This window comes from Pantherophis guttatus, chromosome 2 (genome assembly GCF_059756535.1).
Source record: "Pantherophis guttatus breed Tessera chromosome 2, ASM5975653v1, whole genome shotgun sequence".
NCBI lineage: Eukaryota > Metazoa > Chordata > Lepidosauria > Squamata > Colubridae > Pantherophis > Pantherophis guttatus.
The window spans coordinates 36762254-36787860 of NC_142064.1; the positions used below are offsets into that span (position 1 = coordinate 36762254).

Sequence of the window (25607 nt, forward strand, 5' to 3'; positions counted from 1 at the left end):
TTCCACACCTAGAAATACACTCTGTGTATTTCTAATTTTATATTTAACTAATTTTGTAATACAAAAGGTAATACATTTTTTAAATTGCCTCCAATATAATTTGCATTCACCATTCAAATCAGATGGATTGTTTTACAAAGAAATGAATACTGCACCCTCTACTGTCTGTTTCAGTATTTTGACAAGACATTGAAAAATCAAAAATTCAGTTCCTACATTATCTCTTTTTCTAAAGGCAGTTTTAAAATATTTGAAGATAGGAGTACATAGAAATATGCTTTATTGCTATATACGAATCTATCTAAAGGAAATTCATAAAATCTTGTTGATTTGTGTCTGATACAGACATCACATATACTTCAGGCTGACCCCAACTACTCTTCGTTCAACAGTACTTATTTCCAAGCACTGGGAGTGCTTAGGATTTCAGCTTCCTGGATATTTCCATGTTTGGTATCATATTTATATCTACCACTCTGTCAATATAGTTTCTGCAGCTCTTGTTCCATTAAGTGTTAAGGATCCCCTTTCCTAGAAAATGACGCCTTACTAAGATATTATGAAATATGTTTCCTAAGTAATACTGAGGCAATTCTGAATTTTGGTAAACACACTCAGATGAAAGTAACAATATATACGTGCTAAAAAAAATAAGGAACTTTCAATCCAAGTTAGCAAGACAAATTGAAATCAGGCAGGACTATGAAAGAATCTGTTATAAATTGGTAGGCTCAGGGAACAGGTGGAGGGAGGGAAGAACAGATAGGACAGGCATTTTGTAAGGGCTTCCCAAATCTTTTACAGATCTTTGGATCAGAAGTTTCCAAAAGGTTTGCTTGAAAGCATACGAAGCCCATACCAAAATAACTAACTATGGCTATCTGAATGAGTCCAATGGTCTGTGCTCCCACTACACAATGAACCATACATTAACAATATAAACTATGTATTACAGCATAATGCCATATCATGAGCCTGTTTGCTATACAGGTAGTACTTGACTTGTAACTGTTCATTTAATGATACTTTGAAGCTGTGACAACCTTGCTAAAAGTGACCTTAGACCCACCCTCAAAGTTGTGAATACTACATCACCCCGTGGTTATGTGATCACAATATGAGAGCTTAGCAACCAGCTTGCATTTACGATGGTTGCATCATCTTGTGTGCATGTGATCATGATTTGTGACCTTCCCAGCTGGCTTCTGACAAAGTTAATTGGTGAAACCAACTGGCTTAATACCCAAATTTTTCATTTAACAACAATCACTGTGGTAAAATGATTTTAAAATTGGATTTGGTCATACAATGACTTGCTTTACAACTATATCACTTTATGATAAATTCTGGTCCCAACTGTGATTGTAAATTGAGGACTACCCGTAGTGGTAAAGGTGCTGCTTTAGAAACCAGTAGACTGAATTGTAGGCCTCTCTTAGCTGGATGACTGTGGGCCAGTCACTCTCTCTCAGACCTATCCACCTCACAAGGTGGCTATTGGAGGGAAAATTACAGATAGGGGTATTAGATATGTTCACCACTGAGACAGAGAGATAATATAGGATAAAAACATAGTAATAATTCACAAACTAATTATATTTTAGCAGACCACTTTTGGTGAACTCAATCCAAATGTGCCTTATTTGACTTTGACCTAATTGTTGTGCAAATCCAGCCCGTGGTTATAGTTTGGCATATTGAATAAATCTAGTCAATTTGGTTACTAACAAAATCATGCTTAAGTGATCATGGGTGAATGTGATATGTTAGTAGCCCAAAAAAGCTCGGTGAACTTTGAGGCTAAGTGCGGACCTGAAGCTGTGTTTCCCTAGCTCAATATTATGTAACACTATTTAACAGAGGTTCTTCCCTTTAGAGGTTCTTCCCTTTATGCTCAAGAGAACGGAACAAGGGAAAGTCCTTTCTGTCTTCTCCATATCACTTTCTCTCCAATAGAAACCAATGAAAATGGTAATTGGAATTAAGAAAAGCCTTGATGTGTTTGGCAAACTGCAATTTTCTCTGCAGATTGTTTTAACTGTTTCTGCAGAATGCCTACTATGAAGTTAGGTTAGGTTTTTACATTATTTACTTGGCAATGTACCAGCAAAACCATTCATATAATTTATGAATATCAGTATTCCTTCAAAAAACCCCACACTAAATGAAAATCTTGTAAAAGAGGCAGGTGTATTCTAGGACAGAATTCCTGATGGAGAAAGTGTATTCAGTCAGTTAGCAGAAACGACTGAAGAGGCTGTAACGTTCGTTGACTCCGTTTTGTTTCTTTCAGCAGCTGCATTTTGTACCCTTTGGGATGTGGGACCTCACACAGCAGGTCATCCAGAGTCAGTTCATTTATCTGTCCTGAGACTTTTAACTTGGTGACAATTTCTTCAAACTGAATAATGAAGTCTGGATCAAGTTCTAGTTTTTCCCTGGCAGCGATTATCTGTAAGATTACAACAAACAAACCGTGATCAATACAGCACTGTTCTTTTCTATGCCAAATCATGATAAAACTTTGACCAAATGTACAGAAACAAGACCCTAATCCAATTCCTCTTGCCAATTTGTCATGAAGGTGCACTACACCTGTTAAACTCTATGCATCAATGCTTATCTTGTGCAGTTGAAAGCCACAAGCTGGAGAAGTTTTAAACTTGTGGATTGTTAGACATATCCCAAAATATTTGTTAATAGGGACTAATTATGGTAGATGAGAAAAATATTCCTAAGGGTAACCAAGTTCAGCAAGCTCTATCAATACGTTAAGACCCTGTTTAAATAAATGGTTATTTCAAGATAATTATTGCCATTTTTTTTTCAGACTGATTTATTTATAAATAACAGTGATCAATGATTCTCACTATTTACAGTATAATTTACTTTGGATTGAAAAATCAGGAACAGGGGCATGTTCTATTGAACGAGTAATACTTGTAGCTGATGTAAAGTATGTAAAGTATACAGTAGTAAAAATAATCTAGCAAATTTCAGGGAGATGTGGAAGAAACAACTGAGATATCCGCAACAGCATGGGTACATTTATTCCTGGTATAAAATGCTTTTCAATTTATTCCTTTGAGTGGCATTTGGGGTGACATTTCAGTTGCTACAGAAACAGCTCAAGAGAGAAATTAGTAATAGAGTTAGAATAGTATGCAGCCAAAAAGGCTACAAAAGTGTTGGGTGTGCATATATATGCATGAGAATGAGGTCGCTGGATGGAGTCACGGAAGCAATAGGCATGAGTTTAAATGGACTCCAGAGGATGGTGGAGGACAGAAAGGCCTGGAGGAACGTTGTCCATGGGGTCACGATGGGTCGGACACGACTTTGCAATTAATAACAACAACAAATATATGCATCAAGATAGCCCCTCCTGCCTGAAAGGGAAAAAATGAGCTATGAAATGAGCTATGAAAAAAGCCTGCTTCTATCAAATAATTTTCACTTACCACATCCTTACAGAAGTTAGGTTTTCTCACAAAATATGTATCGATTTTTGAAGCTTTTTCCAGTGTTTGCACAAGATTCTTTAGATTTCCAAAGGCAGCCAAAAGAAGGATCTTCAATACAAACACAACAAAAGAATAATGCTTTAACCGATTCTGGATTGTGTCAAAAGAAAAACCTTCCAAACAGGCAGGTCAAAAGTTTTTGTACCAGTAGCCCTGATGATCATCAATCAAATGCACTGTTCATAAAAGATGGAGAATGCGGTACCCTTATGGATTCTACAGCTATTGCTGATCGTTGATTGTGGCAAATTCCAGGTATACATTTTTCAATATAAAACTTGCATTATAAAAGTTACAATAAAAGTTGTGATACAGAACCTTTCTGTTTCATTAATTATTCTATTCACAATAATATACAGAACTAAAGGAAAGAGCATGCTGGGATTGAAACTTCAGAGCAACCTTCTTCACATTGACAATCTCCTCCCCAGGAGATTCAGCCCAAAATAGTGGTGAATGTTATGCTAAAAAGGGCTGCTTAGGAACATTCTTGCTATTACTGTGGAAATTATCATTGCCCTTCAAGTCCAAGACATTACAACAAACCAATAAAATTGGTATGAATGTGAGGGAGGAATGGGGAACAATATCTGAAGAAAAAAATATTTTATTCCTAAATAAGCATTGGATTTCTGATTGTCCTGTATCTTCTGTCCCTTCCTCCACCTGCCCCTCTTCCTACCACTCCCATATAGATTTTTGTATCTTCAATTTTAAACAAAGATATTTTGACACAGTGGTTATGGCATCAAAACCACTAGAAACCGGGAGATTGAGTTCTAGCCTCACCTTGGGCCAGTCACTTTCTCTCAGCCCTATGTAGGAGGCAATGGCAAATGAGTAACCTTGCCAAGTAAACAGCACAGACTTGTCCACCAGGCTGACTCCAAGAATCAGACATGATTAAATAGATAAAAATGGAATACTAATTGCTCCTGTTTTCAATGGCATATTCTCTCTGAGATTATCTCTGCTTGCCCACTTTTTTTCAACATCTTGTGTGTTATTTATTCCTACATTTGCTGCCATGGAATTTTTTATTAACAAAAGATTTTAAGAAGATTCCTTAGAACCATATCACTGATGTGACTCATAGAAATGTCAGCGCTTTTGAATAATTTAACCATTGATTATTTAAATATAGAGCTGATGAACAGTAAATGAATAACTGCTTATGTTTTTCCAGCATTGCCATAAAGCAAATCGAAACACTTGAAAAATTAAGGACATAAAGAAAACAGTATAAGGCAGAGATATTTTAATTAACGTTGGAATAGATCAGGCTAAATTGCCGTATGCTGTTTAAGACAAGGGATATTCCCTCTCTTAAAAAATACCATCAGAACTTAGAACACACAAATTAATTGTATTTACCTTTAGATTATCATATATTATACTTTCAGTGGGCTGCAACTGTGAAAAATAGTACTGGGCCTTCAAAAAGTCATTCTGTAGAAGGAAAAAAATAATAATTAGTAATGCTTTAAAAATATTGTCTAACATTTTATTTAATGTTAGAGCTAAAGCTAACAATCAGCTCTCACAACCTCTCAATAATAAATAGACCTATCATGTACACATTGTTCTAAATCAGAAGTAGTAGTATTTATTTATTCAGTCAATGACCAGCAAATTTAAAAGAATAACAAAATGAAGCAAATAAATACAGTACATAAAACAAATCACATGATATAACATTCACACCTCTATCACTGTATTAATATATTAACTGCCCAAGTAATGATAAATTTAAAAAGTAATATAAATATCCCAAAGCAACTTATTAAAAATAACTACCTTAAAGTAGTATTAGGGATAAATGTGAAAACTTCTTAAACCAATTATTTCTTTAATTGCTGTCTTATTTTCATTGCAGCAACATAAAATTTCACTACTGGAAATAGTGGGTTTCAAATCCTGGAGAACATAATTCTGATGAAATTTGTATACTCTAGCTAGGAACATTTCTATTAGGGGGTGACATATAAATAGACTTTATGTCCCTATAAAATTTACAATATACTAATACATGTAAGATGGTTTCAACTTCTTTATCACCATGGACAAATGTGCTCCCAGTATGGGTGTTTTATTTTATCTGTCTTGGAATAGTGTTGATGGAAGAACGTTGACTTTAAAAAATAATAATCTCAATTTAGAGAAAGTGAGGTTTTGTACGTCACAGGCTGACTCCCATGCACCCTTATATTTATCCATATTCTATCATGTTGGGACAACCTGTTGACTTCCAACCAAGACTGATAGCATTCCCACCTCCCCTGCAATTTAAATGTATTAACCTGCTCTATGCCCTTCTACTCTCCATCCAGTGAGCAATATGTTGAATCTCCCGATGGTGAACTCCCATGTTCTGTCACAGTTAGCCATATTGACTAAAACTGCTGGGAATTGGAATTCAACAATGTCCAAGGGTTGACTTTCACATTCATCACTGTTATATGCTGTTCAGCTCACTCTGAGCCCACCTCAAAACTGGCAATATTTGGGCCCTCTGGCTTTTGGGGATTTTTCATCTTTATTCTAGGATGGGGAAGCATTTCCCCATTCAAGATTGGCATACAATCTGAGGGTTGTCTTAAACTTAAAGAGTAGAAGGAGGTTGTGGCCCAGTAGGGCCTTTCAACAGAAACATTTGGTTCCATCAGTTCCTGGATTAGGACACTGAGGCAATCACTGATGTCTTAATCACCTCACAACTACACTACTGCAGTGCACTCTACAAAGGTCTGCCCTTGAAGTCCATGTGGAAGCTACAGCTGGTTCAGAATGGGCATGCTACAATGTGTCCATGTAACACCAAAACTCCACAAACTATACTAGTCACTAGTTGGTTTCTGAATGCAATTCAAGATGCTAGTTACTGTCTAAAAAGCCCTTCACGGCATAAAGGCCTAGTTAAAGGGACAGCCTTTCTCTAATTATTTCTATGCATCTGGTGAGAATGAGGAGAGTAGGTGTGCTTTGAGTCCCTTCAATAAAACTATGTCATCTACTGGGACCTAGGAAGTGTAACTTCTAGTGAGTGCCTGTCTGGGGCAGCATCCCTGCTGTAACCCATATGCCCTCCACCAGGGATGGATTCTACTTACCTTTACTACTGGTTCACAACGGGATTGCATGTACAGATCGCTTCTGATGACATCAGGGTCAGTGGGCGGAGCTCCCGCCGGTTTTACTACCGGTTCTATAGAACCGGTCCAAACCGGGGGCAACTCACCACTGCCCTTCACCCTGCTGATGTTCAGAAGGTTGTTGAAAACCCGTCTGTCCTCCAGGCCTATCAGATGTTTTATTTGTTGCAGAGAGTTTGCTCGCTGGATTCTTACAACTTGTTTCCTTAGTTTTTTTTTTAAACTGTTAATCCCTTTTTAAGCATAAGGCACAGCACTGAAGTTACTGTACAAACCCACATCCAAGGATACAGAACATCAAACTGAACTGATAGTAGAAATAAATAATCCTGTACCTGTTTCAGACCAAGTGCTACTATAAAATATTGTGTTCTTCTTGAAAGCTCATGTCCATGAAGATGCTTATCTTCAAGTAACGTATTAACAAATTTCCACGATTCTGGGCTGTTCTGCAGGGTGCAAGATTTTTAATATATGTATATTACAATGCAGAGATGTTAAGACTTTACTGAATTTGAAATGCTTGGGCTGTGAAAATTGTTCAAAATTCTTTTAAAATTTCATGCAAAAAACCCATTCACTAATTATAAAAGCAAAACAAAACTGAAAACAGGCCAATTTATTAATTTATTAATAAGATACTATGGACAGTTTTTTTTATATTGGTCAAACACAAACATCTACCAAATGACTGTGATTCATACCTGTTTTGGTATATCCTTTACAAAGATTACTGCGGTATTTTGTATTACTGAAAAGATCAGCTTTTGTGTATCATAGTTTTATGTAACTATTGATAGTTGTGATGTTCTTTACACAATATGTAGCTGTACTATGGTATTCACAGTTCATGTGGCAATTTAAATGGGGACTAAAGACAAATGGAAGAAGGATCATGCTGTCAACGGCTACTTATATTGATGGTTGTGCATTACCTCTCGAATTCCAAGTAGCTATTATAGAGCCACCGTAGATCATAAATATTATCCTCCTTGAGACATCTTTGAGTAAATCTCACTGGCTATATGAGACATTAAATACCGGTTTGCTAAGTCGTAACCTGAGGCAACAAGGCTATTATGATCTTATGTCATAATAGCGAATGCGATAACAATATTAAACACATTTACCTGAAGTTTTAATTTTTAAAAATCATATTTATTTTTATTTATTTGTCAAATGTAGATATTACATATTCTTGATTCATCTAGGACAGGGGTGTCAAACTCAATTTCAGTGAGGGCTGCATCAGGGTTGTGATTGACTTCGAGGGGCCAGAGTGGGCATGGCCAGCTTGATGTCACTCGTGTCAGAGGCGCCTGTGGTGGCCCGAGCACTCTGCCAGAGAAAATGGGCTCCCGAACTCTGTTTTTGGCTGCAATGGCCTCCTGCAACCCTCTGCCAGTGAAAACGGAGCTCGGGAGGGCCGTATGCAACTGTCCCAAATTCTGTTTTCACTGGAAGAGGTTCTGTGGGTCAGTCCTTTGCTGTTTCCAGGGCACCCCGCGGACCAGATCTGGCCCCCGGGCTTTGACACCCGTGATCTAGGATTATATGCAAAATATGCAACTTTCTACTTCAGTAGTTATAAAATTCCAACTGTTTAACTCCAGGGAAATCACCAAGACAGAGAGAGAAAGAATGCAGCCATTCAATGATATTCTTTTTACCATGGGTTTAGTCATAAGAAAAACAAAGGCTAAAAAAAAAACCTAAATCAAACATAGGAAACATAGGCACAAAATCATATTAAACACAATTTAAAATATATATATTACCAGTTTGTAGCATATTGCAAATGCAAGCAAGTAGGTGTCTTGGCTGAATCTGATATTTGCCCTGTCCATTTCTAATAGCACGTTCAGAGCATCTGTGGAATATAATTTTAATTTTAAGCATTACTTCAGTATTTGTAGATAATTGCATATTCCAACTGCTAGTTAATAATATTTGTAACTGAAATAAATTATTTATTAAAAAATCACTTGGGGGAATCAATTACGTACCACTAGATTCTTTCAGGATTCCTTGGTGTTCTCTGAGCATGGTTGTTTTGTTTAATTACCAAAACTAGGTAACATCACACTATCAGATGTTACCTATTTTCAGTAATGAAACATCTGCAACAAAACAACCAAGCTCAGAGAGCACCAAGGACTCCTCATTTCAACCCTGAGCTACAAATATTCTCCTCTATCAGTACTAGATTCTTTATTTTAACTCAGTATTCCCAGCTCTTTGGGAAAATAGGTTCTTTTGGGACATATGAATGCCTGTCATACACACTAACTCAAAAATTCTGCCATAGTAAGAAGCTGATTTATACAATGCTTGCCATGGTGGGTGGGGCAGTCCAAAAATAACAATTTAGCAGGAGGAAAACTTGTGAAGTTCTTCCTATAGTTATCTTTTCCCCATCTTTCCAGAGGAAAGTACATTTCATGGACTTTTCATGACTTTCCAGTACATTTCCAGAGGAATCATTGGGATATATCTGCTTACCACTTTTACTTTCCAAGAATGCCTATGGAATTCAAATGCATTCTTGCAAGCCAAGATGATACCACAGGTTACTGCAATGCAATTACAGAATGTATTAAAAATTACATTGGGTGGAGCAGGGACCTGGTAGTGCCAAGGAGTGTGGCTATGAACAATGCAGCCTATATTCTCCATGTTGGGGATTCAATTAGAAAATGTATACCTAAACTCTAAGATTGCAATAGTGGAAACCAGATATCATAATAGTAAAACAATATGCTACGATAGCAAAAAACTTGATGCATCATTCTGCACCTGAATCATGCTAAAAATATTTCCAGAGAATCATTACAAAATCCTCAATAATTAAAAGGTATAATAAAAAATTAAAAACATTAAAAGTGATAGACATCTTGCAAAACCTCTTGGCAACTTGTCTTGAGACTTGGGGTTATTTTAAAAAAGAATTTTGATTCCGTTTTGGAGGTCTGTGAATATTTGAAGTAAGTGCTGTGGTAATTTCAGTTTTAAATGTCATAAAGCTGAAGTACTATGGAGAATTTCTTGGAATTAAATCTTATTGTCTATGATAACTCTTCCTTTCTATAGACATTTACATTCAATGTCATATGCCATGGCAAAATTAATGTTGTGGTCTGACAAAATTCAATTTTGTCAAGGTTTAAATTTTTCCATGCTGCCTTCCCCCAAAAATGTAATTTAAAAAAATATATACCAAGTATCATTACATTCACTGAATGAAAACAAACATCTAATGAACACAGACTTAAGGAAGCTACAATTATTTTTAAGAGATGTGATATAGCTCTGTAATATCCAAAAGTAGTCATACAAAATTTATTAGATCAAATTATTCAGTTGCAATTATATTGTATTATTATGTGATTAATATTATCTTTCCTTTACCTTCATAATGGCCCTTTTCAAATAACATGTCCATTAATATATTGAATGATGTGTAATCTCCAAAGAAGCCATTTAGAGACTGAAAAGAACCAGAGAATATAACTGTATTGGCTGTTTTTGTCTGAATGACCGTTTCCATGGAAATAACTTTATTCATAATACTTGAGAAACACTTGGATAAAAATTCAGGGCTTTAAATTTCAGGATCATCCTCTCAAGTTGCAAACGAGAGATTTCATCACTATCAAAATACATTTATCACTAAAGTGCTTCTGAAAATAAATCATCCAATGGTGATTTGGTTAAGAGGTGATTTATTAGAATACTGTTAGAAAAGTTCTTGGAAATGCAGATCATGGAATGTGTTCCTTTGGATTTTAATCATAGACTAGAAGACACAGTGCTCAAACCTTGGAGTAATCCCCAGTGAAACAAGACTGATTTCTAAATGTTGAAACTTTTGTAACCGGCAAGACCAAGAATGAAAAAGTAACTTGGATTTCAGGAAGGTATCTTTAATGCTAATCTGAGATAAGTACAGAATCTTGAAAACTAAGAATTTCTCAAACTTAGTTATAGTGAATTGATTAATTTTCTTGAAATGCTTCTTCCTGTATCTATCAGCTGGTGGATGAACTCCCAGTTATGAGAAGAATTTCCACTATCCCTCACTCCAAGTATAGCACAGGATAATCTCCAAACTTTTGTCAACTTCATTTGTATAACTTGAGGTTCAAGATTCCAGATATTTCAGGAATTTAAATGGAGCCCAAATGTTCCAGATAAACTGATGGGCCTTAAAAAGCTCCACTGATTTTAAGACAGTTGAATAGGAAAAATAAATTGCCCTATGGTTGAATTTCATGATTAGAATTATAGAAAATAAAAATAATTCAAAGATAGTCCTGAATTTCACCTGGTCTTTGATGAGTTCCAGTGCAACTGCTTCAAGGTCTAGTTCATAACATAACCTCATAAATATGGGTCCAAATTTGAACTCCCCAAAGGCCCTGTTTTTGTTCTCTTCGTGATACCTGAGTAGAAGATAGTTTTTGTTATGATGATGATTTAAGCCTAAAGATCAGACAGACAGGATAGAGTATATTCATATCTCAATATGAATCTTCTACAAGACAGGATCCAAGGTGTTGGGAAATTTTATAGTTACTTGCTTAGAGTTTCCAGAAAACCAATGTCATTCAATACCATTCAACAAAAAAATAGTGACAACAAGAGAAGAGTTTATATAATAGTCTCCGTAAAGTAGCTCTTTTCTATCAAATGAATTTTGTATACTGGTAAAAGATTCTATATGTTTTTTTTTTCCTTTTGCTATGTTGTGGTTTGCATTATTTCCGTAAGAATGAAATGTGAACAATCAATCCCTTATTTTACTAATGTGCAATACTGTTCTGAAAAAGACAAAAATAAATCAAATGTAAAATAATTCAGAATAGTCTCATTATAAAACTTCCTAATTGCAACATGATCAGAAATAGACCAATGATAATACAAATGAATATATACATTAGTGAATGACTCTTACCTGTATATGGTTCTTTTGACTAATTCTATTTCATTTTTGGATTGACATAGATATAGTATATTTATTAATTCAAGTTTGAGGATAAGGGTATTATTTGCTAACTTTTTTTCAACAGTTTTGAAAAACTCATCTGAAATTGAAAAAAAAAGTAAATTGTTTATATTGTATTCAATTGTATTTATAATCAGCTATTAAGATTATACACAATATTGCAGAATTGATAGAATAAAATGAAGCTGACTGTTGCTTGGTTTATATCTAGGATGATGTTAACTTCCTAGTTTTTCTGGAACAGTCCCCCTTTGGGGGAAGTATCCTATACATCAGACACATTCCCCAAACCAGGAAAATATTCTGGTTTCCAGACTTTGGCCCAGTTCAGCAGCAACAATAGAACAAATCGCCAGAAGCTCAAGTTTGCCAGAATGACAGCATGCTCATCTGAGTCACAGAGGAGGAAATTGCATCTCTGTTCCCTGATCATGATGATGAGGGCTACCAAATCTGGGCTACCAAAAGCCTCTGGATAGCAACATGGACTTTGAGTTTCTACTTCTGCCCGTTCGTTTATCTGGATTTTTGCTGCTTTTGTCAGAATAATAAAGGTGGTGTCTTATTCCACTATTTTGCGCAAATCAATCTCTTCCCTTCCATCCATTGAGTAATTGCTGGCAGTGGTGTATATCAGTATTTCTCTCAGTTTTGGGTTGAACCTGTTGGTAGTCTAGACCAGGAGTCTCCAACCTTGGCAACTTTAAGGCTTGTGGACTTCAACTCCCAGAATTCCTCAGCCAGCTTTGCACAAGCCTTAAAGTTGCCAAGGTTGGAGACCCCTAGTCTAGAATAAATATACAAACCCCAATTAGATAGGCAGGAATAATAATTATATTAAAAGATTATAATAATACTTTAATTTGAATGTTTTAATCTTTTAATTATTTTTTACTTGTTCTATAAAGCCATAAGCTGCCTAGAGTCAACTTTTTTTTTTTTATTGATTTATATGCCGCCCTTCTCCGGAGACTCAGGGCAGCTTACAATGTGCTCAGCAATAGCCTTCATCCTTTTGTATATTTATACAAGGTCAGCTTATTGCCCCCACAACTGGGTCCTCAATTTACCTACCTTAGAAAGGATGGAAGACTGAGTCAACCTTGAGCCTGGTGAGATTCGAACCTGCAGTAATTGCAGGCAGCTGGTCTTAATAACCAGCTTAATAACAGGGTGCCTTACACCACTGTACTACCAAGGCTCTTGTAGGTGAGATGGGCAGCATCAAAATTTAATAAATAAATATATACTGTTAAATAATTCTTAGACAAGTATAAGAATGTTCTGGATCACAACTCACAAATGATCATTTACTGGTCAGACTGGAGTTGCAATTTCAAAGTATACACTGAGTTAAAATGAAAACTGAAAAAGAGTTTGAAAACAGATGGCTTTAATGTTTGTCGATGCCCAAAAGGCATTCGACAATTTGAATTGGACCTTCATGATAAACCAAATAGATTTAATGGGATTCGGGACTAATTTTAGGAGGATGATAGAGAATATCTACCAAAATCAGAGGGCAAATATATTAGTAAACGGAGACAGAACCCAGACATTTCAGATCCAAAGAGGAGTCAGGCAGGGATGTCCCCTATCCCCCTTACTTTACATTCTAGCATTAGAGGTCTTACTTAGAAGGATTAGAACTAATGAAAATATCAAAGGCTTGAAGATTAGGAAGGAAATATTTAAAACACAGGCTTTTGCGGACGACGTTGCCTTCATAATAGAAGACCCTTTAGATACTGGCTCAAAATTAATGCAGGAAGTTCAGAATTATGGAGAAGTCGCGGGCCTTAAACTTAATAAGAACAAAACTAAAATAATTGTGAAAAATATGACAAACCTACAAACGAAAGAATTAGAAGATTTATTAGGCCTCCAGGTAGTTAAGAAGATAAAATATTTGGGAATATGGATTACGGCGAGACTTTCTTCATTAAAAGATGATAACTATATCCCCTTATTGCAGAAAACTAATCAAGACCTTGATAGGTGGAGGAGGCTTAAATTGTCCCTGACTGGTAAAATTGCGGCGATCAAAATGAATATTTTACCGAAATTTCTATTTCTATTTCAAAATATACCGATATCACTAGATAAAAAATTTTTTTTGGATTTGAATAAACATATCAGGAATTTTTTGTGGGAGGGCAAGAAATCGAGGATTTCTCTCAAGACACTTCAAGGGAAAAGAAATTTGGGAGGGTTCGGGCTCCCTGACTGGGAATTATATCAAAAGGCGGCAAAAATAATTTGGATAAAGGAGTGGATCAAATTACAAGAAGGTAGAATTTTGACACTAGAAGGACACAATCTCCTTGAAGGATGGCACGCTTACCTCTGGGATACAAAGGATAGGAGGAAAACTCATTTCTATAAACATAAAATTAGAGAGACATTGATTCGTACGTGGCTGGAAATTAGACAGAAGATATATACCAAGATTCCTAGCTGGTTGTCGATTATGGATGCTCTAGTGGCCCCAAATAGAAGAGGGAACTATAAAATGGGCACATATAAGGATATCTTGGATGAAGAAGGGAAGCTCAAACCCTTGGAAGTATTGAGGGACCAGGGGTTTATTCTGGATTGGTGGAAATATCTCCAGATTAAGTCTAGATTTCAAGAAGATAGAGATAAATGTGGTATTGAAATGAAATATGGATATTTTGACAAAATTATTTGGGGACCAGATAAGAAAACGTTATCGAAAATCTATAACTTTATATTAGATGAGGATAGAGCCGAGACAATAGCTAAAAATCAGCTAAGCATTTGGGAGAAAAATTTAGGATATGGCCTTAATTTCAATGACTGGGAGATAGCTTGGAACAGAAATTTCAAAATAACGAAATCGGTAACATTCAAGGAAAATCACTACAAAATGTTCCATAGGTGGTACCTAGCCCCGGACAGGCTGGCCAAAATATTCCCAAATTCCTCTGCTTTATGTTGGAAATGTGGAAAGACGGTCGGCACCTTTTATCATTTGTGGTGGACTTGCCCTGAGACCAAAAAGTTTTGGTTAAAGATTCGACTCTGGCCCCAGAATCCTTCCTCTTAGGTATGATTGAAGATGGTCTCGACAACAATAAAACCCAACTGGCAATTCAAATTATTACTGCGGCTAGATTAGCTTTTGCGAAACTCTGGAAATCCAACTCTACCCCCTCTGAAGAAACATTAATAAATAAAATTCTAGAGTGCGCAGAGATGGCTAAATTGACGAGCGAGCTAAAAAATGAAGAGAACTCTAAGTACTACGAAGTATGGGGAATTTGGTATAACTGGTTAAAGAATAGGATAAAAATAGGATAATAGGCTATGATTTGTTAGACACCCGAAATGGACTCAGTAGTATAGAAATGTAGAGAATTGTATAGAACTGTATATTGTATAGCTATGGATGGATTTCACCTAATGTTTGATCTATGAAATGTGTAAACACTGCACCTCGGATCAAGATTGTGATTGTACATTGTCTTTTTAAAAATTTGGAAAATTCAATAAAGTATTTAAAAGAAAAGAAAAGAAAAAGAGTTTGAAGTTCTTTCAGAGGGTCTCTTGATTTTGATTTCAACATGTGGAATTGCTTGTATAAAAAATTAAGACATTAAATGAAAGTATCCCAGTTCAGACTTTTGATCTGAAATCTTTCTGGAAATAACTGACTTTTAAAATATATTAGTAGCAACTGCCATCTCAAAAGATTTCTCCAAAGGTACTGTACTGTACTGTATCTGCTGAGCATCAGGACCTGGCCAGTTCCTAAAGCTAATGCCCTATATAGAATAACACCTGGCTACACACACCTAAAAAGTCCCATTCAGGACAAAACCTGTCACAAGGTGCCTCCTCGTTATCAACTAACAAACTTTTGTGTGAGTATTGAGTCTGGTTGTGATTTCAAAAGAACCCATGATATTCCTTCTGTGATTTGATTGCAGTTGGGACTTATCCATTTGATAGTACATGATCTCATAGATACAAGAGCTATCATGCTTCAGAAATAATTTTAAAAAGTGCTTTGAACCTAGGGTAAATATAATGCTTTTTTGCTACTCATTAAAACATTTATTTCTTTTTTCAGGTTTCCATATAAACCCAAAAAGAGAAATGCTTTAAGAATCCCTTTAGTTCACTGAAATAGCTGCACTGTGTTTTTACAGAAGACAAAGCTGCTTTAATATTTAAGAGAGGTGTTCACACAATATTTGAAGCATATTTTATGAATCACTTTTGAATAGTGCATATCTCTGACACATACCTAATAAAAATTCCCAAAGTTTATTGATATTTGGACACAGTGATGGGCAGTATATAAATTTAGTAATAAATAAATACAGTTATTCTTAGCAAGAAAATACAGGTAGTCCTCGACATATGACCATAATTGAGCCCAAAATTTCTGTTGCTAAGGAAGACATTTGGTAAGTTTTGTCCCATTTTATGACTTTTCTTGCCACCATTGTTAAGTGAGTCATTGCAGTTACCGTATTTTTTGGAGTATAAGATACACTTTTCCCCCCTAAAAGGGGGTAAAAATTTAGGTGTGTCTTATATACTGATTGTAGCCCTGCCAACCCACTGACCCCCACCCTTTGGCCTCTGCCTCGAAGCAGTTACCTCCTTGCAAGCAAACAGCAAGAAAAAACAGCTCCTTTCAGCTTCAGCACAGCCTAATTAGGACAAGTTGATTGGATCGGCCTCCTGACTCTCAGCTGATTTGCTCTCAGCTGTTTTGCTCAGGGCTCTGCTGCTTGCTGCAAAGAGGTAAATTGCTGGAGCAGATTTTTTTTTCCTTGTGCTAATCAAGCTATGCTGAAAACGAAAATGAAAGTAAAGCGGGCTGTTTGCTGCAAGGAGGCAAAATTGCTCAGAGGCAGAGACAGAGGAAGATTTCTTTTTCTTCTTTTCCTCACCAAAAAAGGTAGGTGCGTCTTATATTCTGGTGCATCTTATACTCCGAAAAATACGGTAGTTAGTAACATGGTTGTTAAGTGAATCTGGCTTCCCCATTGACTTTGCTTGCCTGAAGGTTGCAAAAGGGGTTTATATGACCCAAGGACATTACAACAGTCATAAATATGAGTCAGTTGCAAAGCATCTGAATTTTAATCGCATGAGCATGAGGATGCCACAATGGTTGTAAGTGTGAAAAAGGGTCATAAGTCACTTTTTTCAGTGCCATTGTACCTTCTAATGGTCACTAAATGAACTGTTGTAAGTGGAGGATTACCTGTACAGCATTGCACTGCATATAAATATTATTTGGGGAAGGGGGTATTTAGAAGCTTAAAGAGACAGGAGTACCTTAGCTAACATATTGTACGGATAAGCAAAATCATAGCTTGTACATTACAGATTAAAATGATGCTCCTTAATTTTAATTTGCAAATGATTATTTGATGTACATACCTTTTTGTCCATATAGTTTATATTCATTTTCCAATTTCTTTTCTTGAAATTTACGTAACTGCAGAACATCTTCTGTTAACAAGTAACGTTTTGCTGAAATTGGAACAAGAAAATACAGCCATGTTTGATTTATCCTAAAAATAATTAGTTTTAACCTTAACCAAATAACCATTATTTCCAACTAGAAAAATGACACAAGATCTCAGAGACTTTTTCCTTTATGGAATTAATATTAATCTGGTATGTCATGATTATAAGCATTCTATTGTGATACTTAAATAAGTTTCCACTATGATCACTTCTACCGTATTAGCAAAATTCAACCAGGTTTTGCAAAATAAATGTGAATAAGTTCAATTCCTCAACAACAACAACAAAATGTCAAGTCTCAATCATATAAACTCATCGTCCTGATTTTTGATGCTCCCTGCCAGCTTCCCACAAGGATCTCAATGGGAAAGTCGGCAGGATGTCAGAAGTCACTCCTGCTCCCCCTGCTTTTTGTCCACCCAGGGTCATTCTGTTTCTCTACTTAGGTAAGAAAATATCTCTGAAAAGGATGACCCAACAAGTCACAGATTGTATAATAACTGCTGAAAATCATTAGCATACTTTTCTATAATTTTAAAGGACAAAATATGCATTTGGTATGGGACAATCGCTTCAATAATCTTAGTATAATTTTAAAAACAGACAAAATATAAAAAAGTAAAAAACAAAACAAAAACAAAAAAAAACATTGTTGTCTTATCTATGTGTGACTTGATCTTATCCAATTTTCAGTATTGGTCTGCTAATTATAGTTTTCACTAAAAAAATAAGTGTGACTCCTGGATATTAAAACACTGTCCATCCCATCATAATAATGGATCCAATTTAAGTCTGGTGGTGCAGTGGACTAAACTACTGTTAAAGTAGTATTTAGCTGCCAGCTGCCTGCAATTACTGCAAGTTCAATTCTCACCAGGCTAAAGGTTGACTCAGCCTTCCATCCTTCTGAGGTAGGTAAAATGAGGACCCGGTTTGTGGGGACAATAAGCTGACTTTGTATAAAATAGAACACCGCTTGGGGGGGGGGGGCAAAAGCCCTACTAAGCAGGTATATACCAAAGTATGAAGGCTATTGCTTAAAAGCATTGTAAGCCGCCCTGAGTCTCCGGAGAAGGGCGGCATATAAATCGAACCAATAAAATAAATAAGTCTGAACTGGGTCAATATGATCTAGGAAACCCGTTTATACATTCCTTCATTTATTCTTATTCACCCATTCCTATTCATACAGTAGATACTTGCCTAGTACTGTTAAAACTGTTTCTTGTATTTGACTTTTTGACAACACATTATATAAACACAAAACATATTCTCTTTGTACTTGTGGATTTGCCTTCCCTAATTTGGCTCTCTCTGGATTTTGTTGGAAAAAATTCTCAGAGAACATTGTCAAAGAAGTTCTAGTCTTAAATAATAATTAGCAAATAATTAATATCCTCCCTCTCCTAAGCTATATTTCCAGAATACACTGTGTGCCAAATTGGGAGTAGAATGACTGCTACCTTGAGCTCCTGAACAAAAGGCGAGATAAAAATCAATCAAATAAACACACCATTGTTACTAATCCAGAATTAGGTCCTGACATTGGTGTTCTTATGTAACGATCTATAACAGAACTGATTTATTTCTGGTTCAGTTGCAGAACAAATGAATTCACAGAAAGGGCAAATTTTTCATTGGCAGTAACAAACTCTTGTATTCCCAGTAGTGGAAATGTTTGCCTCTTCTGACCTCAAGGGTTTCAGTTGATACAGCATCAACTTCACAAGTCCTAAAGGGGAAAGGTGGCTTGACCGCTTGATTGATCCCTTGCTCATGACCAACTGAATGCAGATTTGGTTGATTCTGCTGATTCTACTTTTGATTCTATTTCAAAACAGAAGCCAGGATTGATCAGGATTATTCTGTTTCTAGATTTTTACAACTGTTCCCATGAGTATAGTAGAGTCTGGGATGCAATGGAGTCTGGAATGAAATTGACACAAATCCTTTTTGGCAGAAAAACTGTTTGGTTATCTTCTGAAGGATTTTGCCGTTAATAGCTGGCATAGACAAATATCAGGCAAGAAAGGTCCAGTAACATGCTCCCCAGATTCAAGATGTGTCCATTTGTCCAAAAGGATGATCTAGCCCAAAGGTCCCCAACTCCCAGGCTGCAGCCCAGAACTGTTGGGAAGTGGGCTGCACAAGTGGCGGGAGAGTGTGCGAAGCTTTATTTGCACATACGCGGGATTACGCTATTGTGCGTAACTATCCCCTCCCCCTCGCCATCACTGCCAGTCTACTGATCTAGCCCAATCTAGACTTTTCTTGCTGATTTACCTGAACATTGCAATTATCTAGTTTTTTTCAAATGAATTGTTGTAAACTGGATAAATGAAAATGGCAACTGGATATATTTGGCTTAGCATCAACTAAGTATTAACATAAACTCTTTAATATTTGAAGCCTGCTAACTTTTATTGTAATAGTCACCTACATTATAATTATCACCTACTTAAAAACAAAAAAAACCCCGCCTGTGCGGTCACATAGGGCTGCCCTCCTCCGAGTACCATCGGCCAATGTCGGCTGGTGGCCCCCAGGATGAGGGCGTTCTCAGTGGCCGCACCGACCCTCTGGAAAGAGTTACTCATCGGGCTCTGGACGGCCCCTGACCTCCGCACTTTCCGCACTGACCTGAAGACATGGCTGTTTCAGCAATTTCCCTGATCTGCTACGAGATTTTATTCTGTTTGGGGTTTTATATTGACTGTTTTTAGGATTTTTATTGTTATATGTTTTTAATTCTGTGCCCCGCCCCGAGTCCTATGGGAGAAGGGCGGCATATAAATTTAATAAAAATAAATAAAGAAAGAAAGAAAGAATTAATCACTAAGCACATATTTCATTTGTATTCAAAGCCTATATTACTTAAAATATGGCCTTTTGTTGTATACAACATAAAGTTGTATAATGAGAACTGCATATGTGGATCTAACTGGGTAAGTTGTAGTGGTTCTGCTTTTTACTTAATTTCATTATGTATGGTCTCATTGTTTTGCATGTTGTATATTGATATGGCTCCTAGTTAATCAATACTTATTATTGTTATCTGGAATTTTAGGTTCAAAATTAGCATTTTAAAAATGATATTGGCATTTTAACATGGAAGTCTAGATATCTTTTTTAACTTTAGGAAAACATGTTTCTTTCTAATTAGCCAAGGCCATTTCTTTTGGCATGTGAGCACTAAACAACACAGAGCACATTCTGAAAGTCCTTGAATACACTTGCAAATTTTAAGAAAGCTACAAACCCAACTGGGAAAAAGTAATACACACCCTTTAAATTTGCCGCTTATGAAATGTTACCTAGAATGAATGTTTTACATGTAATTAATATCTTTTATTGTTTGATTTCTTGATTTTTGATTGATCACCTATATCCAATGTATGTATAATTTATTTCTGGACCCTAAAAAGACTTCGTTTCTCTACCCCTTTAATAAATGGTTTTTGCTTGCTTGAATTACTTGGTGATTCCTATTTTCCAATGGAAAAAAAACCCTTTGCAAAGATAAAAGTGTCTCTCCCAAAGTTTTAGCAGCTCCACATCAAACTCGGGGTGCCTGACTTTCGAAGCCACAATTTGGAGGCTCGGATTATTTATTATTATTTTATTAGTTTGATTTATATGCCGCCCTTCTCCGGAGACTCAGGGCGTCTTACAATGCATTAAGCAATAGCCTTCATACTTTTTTATATACCTGCTTAGTAGGGCTTTTGGCTCCCCCTAAGCGGTGTTCTATTTTATACAAAGTCAGTTTATTGCCCCCACAAGCCGGGTCCTCATTTTACCTACCTCGGAAGGATGGAAGGCTGAGTCAACCTTGAGCCTGGTGAGAATTGAACTCGCAGTAATTGCAGGCAGCTGGCAGCTAAATACTACTTTAACAGCAGTTTAGTCCATTGCACCACCAGGATTGATTTGCTTCAATCACAAAAGACGCCTGCACAGGGCAACTTCACCCACGCGTCTTCCAAGAAACGTTTCTTACAATATTTGTATGCCCATCCACCTTAAAATACAACTTTGGGCGGCTCACAATAGCGGTTGTTGTTATTTATGGATTATACATTAGAAATCCCAGAGCTGCAAAGCAACCTTTCCATTTATTCGATCGCTTTTTAAAGAGGGGCCTAGACTTTCCAAACCCCTTTCTTTTCTTAACACCAGTTCCAATGTACCTCCTTGAAAGCAGTTCCAACAGCCAACTCTGTCCGCAACCAGCCTCCCGGCGGCGGGATATTCGGCTGTCTTTCGCAGGAGTCGACCTGAAGTTCCAACTACCAGCGCAGCCATCTTACCGCCGGGACATACGAAGAACCGCTACAGGCAGGGAGGCGCTAACGGACGAGTCCAAGAAGTGTGCCCTTCTTTCCATTAGAACTCTATGGTCACATAAGGCTTTCGCTTAGAGCAGGGGTAGGAAACTATGGCCCTTTTATGACATATGGACTTCAACTCCCAGAATTCCTGAAACCAGCTATGCTGGCTCAGGAATTCTGGGAGTTGTAGTCCACATGTCATAAAAGGGCCATAGTTTCCCTGTCTCTAGCTTAGAGCCTTTTAAGCAGCTGGTCTTGGACAGCGGGAGCAAAGGCGTTTCTTCCCCCTTGCTGCTCCTCCCATCTGGATCATAGATGTGGTACGCGCCAAAATGGCAGCGTTCATGTTTCAGCGTGGGTTACTGCAGAGCCGAACTACGATGAAAAATTGGGCGGCGACAGGTGGGTCGCTTCAGATGGGAGGAAGATGGGACGCTTCCTCAGAGAATCCGTCCGTTCCTTAGTTCTGGAGGGTTTTTTTTTCAGTTGAGGGTTTTACTAATTTTTTTTTAATCAGTGATTTGATAGCCAGTAACGATTTTTATAGACCATTTATTTAGGCTGACTCTTGGTTCAGGAGTGCTGATTCCTACTAAGAGTCTTTGCATAGAATGACGCTGCAGGTCGGGAGGTGCCCTTCTCTTTAATAACCACGTGGAATTGATGAGGCTAAATCCACGGCCAGCTTAGCCTTTTGCTTTGCTTATGTGTTGTTGTCCAGCCTTATTTCTTTTTTTAAAAAAAGTTCTTTATTTTGAAAACATTAAAAACAAGACACAAACACACAACATTTGTATACATATCACTTTTCCCTACAGCTACTTCGAAGTGATCCTTTCTTACTATTTACATCTATTCACATATATTTTAACTTTATCTTATTCAACAATTTATTTTCCATCATTCTTTCTTTGTCTAGATTGTACTTTGATCTTCAACATTTTTTCTCCCCTCTCTCCTTTATTCCTCTTTCTCATTTTTCCTATTCTCTAACCATTCATACTACCTACACCACACTTTGTAATATTTTGTATCCTCTTTCTCCTTGATTTCTTTTGTTAATTTGTCCATCTCTGCGCACTCTTAAGATTTTCCTAATTAAATCTTCTGATGGTAAGTTTTTCTTCTTCCAATTTTGCGCATAGACTATGCGGGCTGCTGTCAGTATATGTAATATTAAATAATATATTTCCTTAGTATAGTTTTCTATACTTAGTATAGTTTTCTATGGAAATCCCTAGAAGAAACTGCTCAGGTTCTCCCTTTATTGAATTCTGAATTATTTTCTCTATCCACTTTTTAACTTTCGCCCAGAATTTCTTCGCCAGTGGGCCTTATTTCAACAGAAAATATGTAACTCCCCATCCAAGTCAAATGTCTGTCAGATGACCCATGTCATGCTAATTCATCATTTGTTTAAATCACAGTTTGTTGAATATGCTATTATTGTTGAATAAATATTGCTTTAAGATATGATTTAGAAACCACAATGCTGGATTCACATATTAAGTTAAACTAGTGTGATTTTTAAAGTAGCTTTTAAGTGTGAAAGAAATATATTTTCTTTTAGGATATAAATATCAAACAAAGTGTTTCAGTCAATGATCTTTATTGTTGAATGCTAAAATGTAAAACAAGACTGCCAGAAAGTAAATGAGGTTTAAAATTGACTTTTGTGTCTTTTAATAAACCTTTTGGGACAAAAAGCAGTTTATACTATTCCTCCACTGATTTGAATAGTCATGGATGTAGTGAAATTTCTGAAAAATGTTTCTTGAGCCAATTACATAAAATACTTTATTTTTAAATTGAAGTGGCTTCCTTTAAGCCTATCAATATAATATGCAGAATATTGACCTATTTCATGTACACTGAAGAAATATAGTGTAATTCTTCAGAAATGTTCAGAAACTAGTTTTACTTTTTTCATAGAGAGAATATGATCTGGGGAGATTTTCACCAATTTGGGTAAAACATTGATTGCAAGCAGCTCAGTGGGCTGAATAGTTTTTAGTGCTCTCACAATAAAAGAGTTAGGATCATGCAGAGCATTTATCTATTTCCCTCATTATCCTCTACACCACAGGTAGAAACCTTTGGGGCAGGTGGCCACATTTGAAAGATTGAGAGTGTGGTATAAATTATCACACGAAACAGCTGTTAATAATCTGGCCAATTCAGGAAAAAAAACACTCCACCAAAACAACCCAATAATTTATAAAGTAGACTCTGCTCCCTCTTTATTGTTGTAATCCATCATTTTAGTAATTCATCTTTTTTGTTTTCTAACAATTTGTATGCATGCCATTTATGGGGCCCAAAGGTTTTCTGGGAAATAATGCTGTTGCTGCAAGGTGGTGCCTTGCTTTACAGCCTGTTAGCTTTCATCAGTATTGTTAATACCTGAACAAAAGTCAGATGGGTAGGAGCTAGGTATACACATAGTCTTTGGCTGGCGACCACAACTGAGCCCAAAATTTCTGTTGCTAAGTGAGACATTTGTTAAGTGAGTTTTGCCCTATTCTATGACCTTTCTTATTAGCAACCTTTCTGTTGCTAAGTGAATCACTGCAGTTGTTAAGTTAGTTACACAGTTGTTAAATGAATCTGATTTCCCATTGACTTTGCTTGCCAGAAGGTCACAAAAGGTGATCACCTGATCCCAGGACACTACAGCTGTCAAAAATAGGAGTTGCCAAGCACCTGAATTTTGATCTCGTGCAGAAGTAATAAGTGTGAATAATGGTCATAAGTCACTTTTTTCAGTGTCATTGTAACTTCGAACGGTCATTGAACAAATTGTGTACCTGTACATCAAAAGGGGGTAGTGCCCATTTCTGGTCTGCAGGTTTTAGACAGGGCTCCTGTGTATGACAATGTCAGTGATGCAATTCTGCCCTGTTTAAAAATAAATCCTGTATTATTGCACAGAACAAAGGCACAGTTTTTTCACATTGTATAGAAAAGATAGTCTGGACATTGACAAACATTTTTGTTTCTCTTTTTTCTTAGACATACTTCTCAATATTGTATATGGATATTTTCCCAGCTATTACATTATATTACATTACGTTACATTACATAACATAATATTATACACTATTTTTACTTGATTAGGAACCTTTTTGTCTGGATCACCTGTTCTATCCTTCCCCCCACATTTTTTGAGATTGAGTTTATTTGGGATCTGACCCAGTTGAGTGTTTATTCTATACGTACCTTACTATTACAGCCAGCTGGATGGTATGTTGACTTTTTTTTCTTTCAAGTTTGTGCTGGTAAAAGGTAACCCCCTCACATACATGTGCACTACATTCCCTACCAAATGTATGAGATGCAGCCCCATACATGTGAATTACTTAAAGTTCCCTTGTAAATACAAGTAGTCCTCAATTTATAACCATTTGTTTAGTGACCATTCAAAGTTACAATGGCACTGAAAAAGTGACTTATGTAAAATGATTTTTTACATTTACATTTTACATTTACAACTGTTGCAGCATTCCCACAGTCACGCGACCAAATTCAAACCCTTGGCAACTTACATGTATTACACTGTCCTGGGATCATGTGATTACCATTTGTAATCTTTCCAGCCAGATTCATTCAACAACACAAGAGTCACTTAACTGCAGCGATTCACTTAACTGTGGCAAAAAAAGATTGTAAAATGGGGCATAACTCTACAATTATCTTGCTTAGCGATGGAAATTTCGGGCATAGTTGTCATAAGTTGAGGACCACCTGTAACCATTCACAGCATGCTGAATTGACCCTGAGTGGCAACAAAGAGAGAAATCAATCAGATATTTTTGTGGCCCAATAAATCTGTTAATATTCACTGACCGTACTGTCAGAGACAGTACCTAGTAGAAAGGAATTCCCATATGCTGTAATTTTTTACTGTGTCTGCCTTTCTTTGTCTTCCCTTTGCAATGTAGTAGGCCGAGATATAGGTTATGGTCCTGCCTTTGTTTAAGGCTGCCCAACAAGCTTTGTTGGGAGCCCAGTGTAAACTGTATTGTTTGCATGCCTAATAAAATTCCGTTGTATTTTCCAATGATTTTGTTGGTTGGTTGAA

The 25607-nt window shown here is 36.5% G+C and overlaps 2 protein-coding genes across 2 annotated transcripts in view; one reads left to right on the forward strand and one right to left on the reverse strand.

Moving 5' to 3' along the window:
* PTCD2 (pentatricopeptide repeat domain 2) lies at window positions 1-21705 on the reverse strand. Its single transcript, XM_034441169.3, has 10 exons — window positions 21386-21705; window positions 17106-17198; window positions 11631-11760; window positions 11001-11118; window positions 10085-10163; window positions 8455-8546; window positions 7012-7125; window positions 4899-4973; window positions 3462-3572; window positions 1-2452 (listed from the first exon to the last, which is right to left on the reverse strand). The coding sequence occupies exons 1-10, from the start codon at window positions 21498-21500 to the stop codon at window positions 2228-2230; spliced, it is 1152 nt and encodes a 383-aa protein (XP_034297060.1). The 5' UTR covers window positions 21501-21705; the 3' UTR covers window positions 1-2227.
* Window positions 21602-25607, forward strand: part of MRPS27 (mitochondrial ribosomal protein S27) — a 45725-nt gene continuing 41719 nt past the window's right edge. Inside the window, exon 1 of the mRNA XM_034441170.3 lies at window positions 21602-21928. Within this exon, the coding sequence (XP_034297061.2) occupies window positions 21859-21928 (70 nt within the window). The 5' untranslated portion in view covers window positions 21602-21858. The remainder of the gene's footprint in view (window positions 21929-25607) is intronic.

Excerpts from the sequence above, each read along its gene's own strand:
- PTCD2 (XM_034441169.3), bottom strand. The coding sequence starts at position 21,500 with ATGGCTGCGCTGGTAGTTGGAACTTCAGGTCGACTCCTGCGAAAGACA. Across the intron at positions 11,761-17,105 it reads TAAACTATATGGACAAAAAG|ATGAGTTTTTCAAAACTGTT; the intron begins GTATGTACATCA and ends TTTCAATTTCAG. Across the intron at positions 3,573-4,898 it reads TAATATATGATAATCTAAAG|ATCCTTCTTTTGGCTGCCTT; the intron begins GTAAATACAATT and ends TTTGTATTGAAG.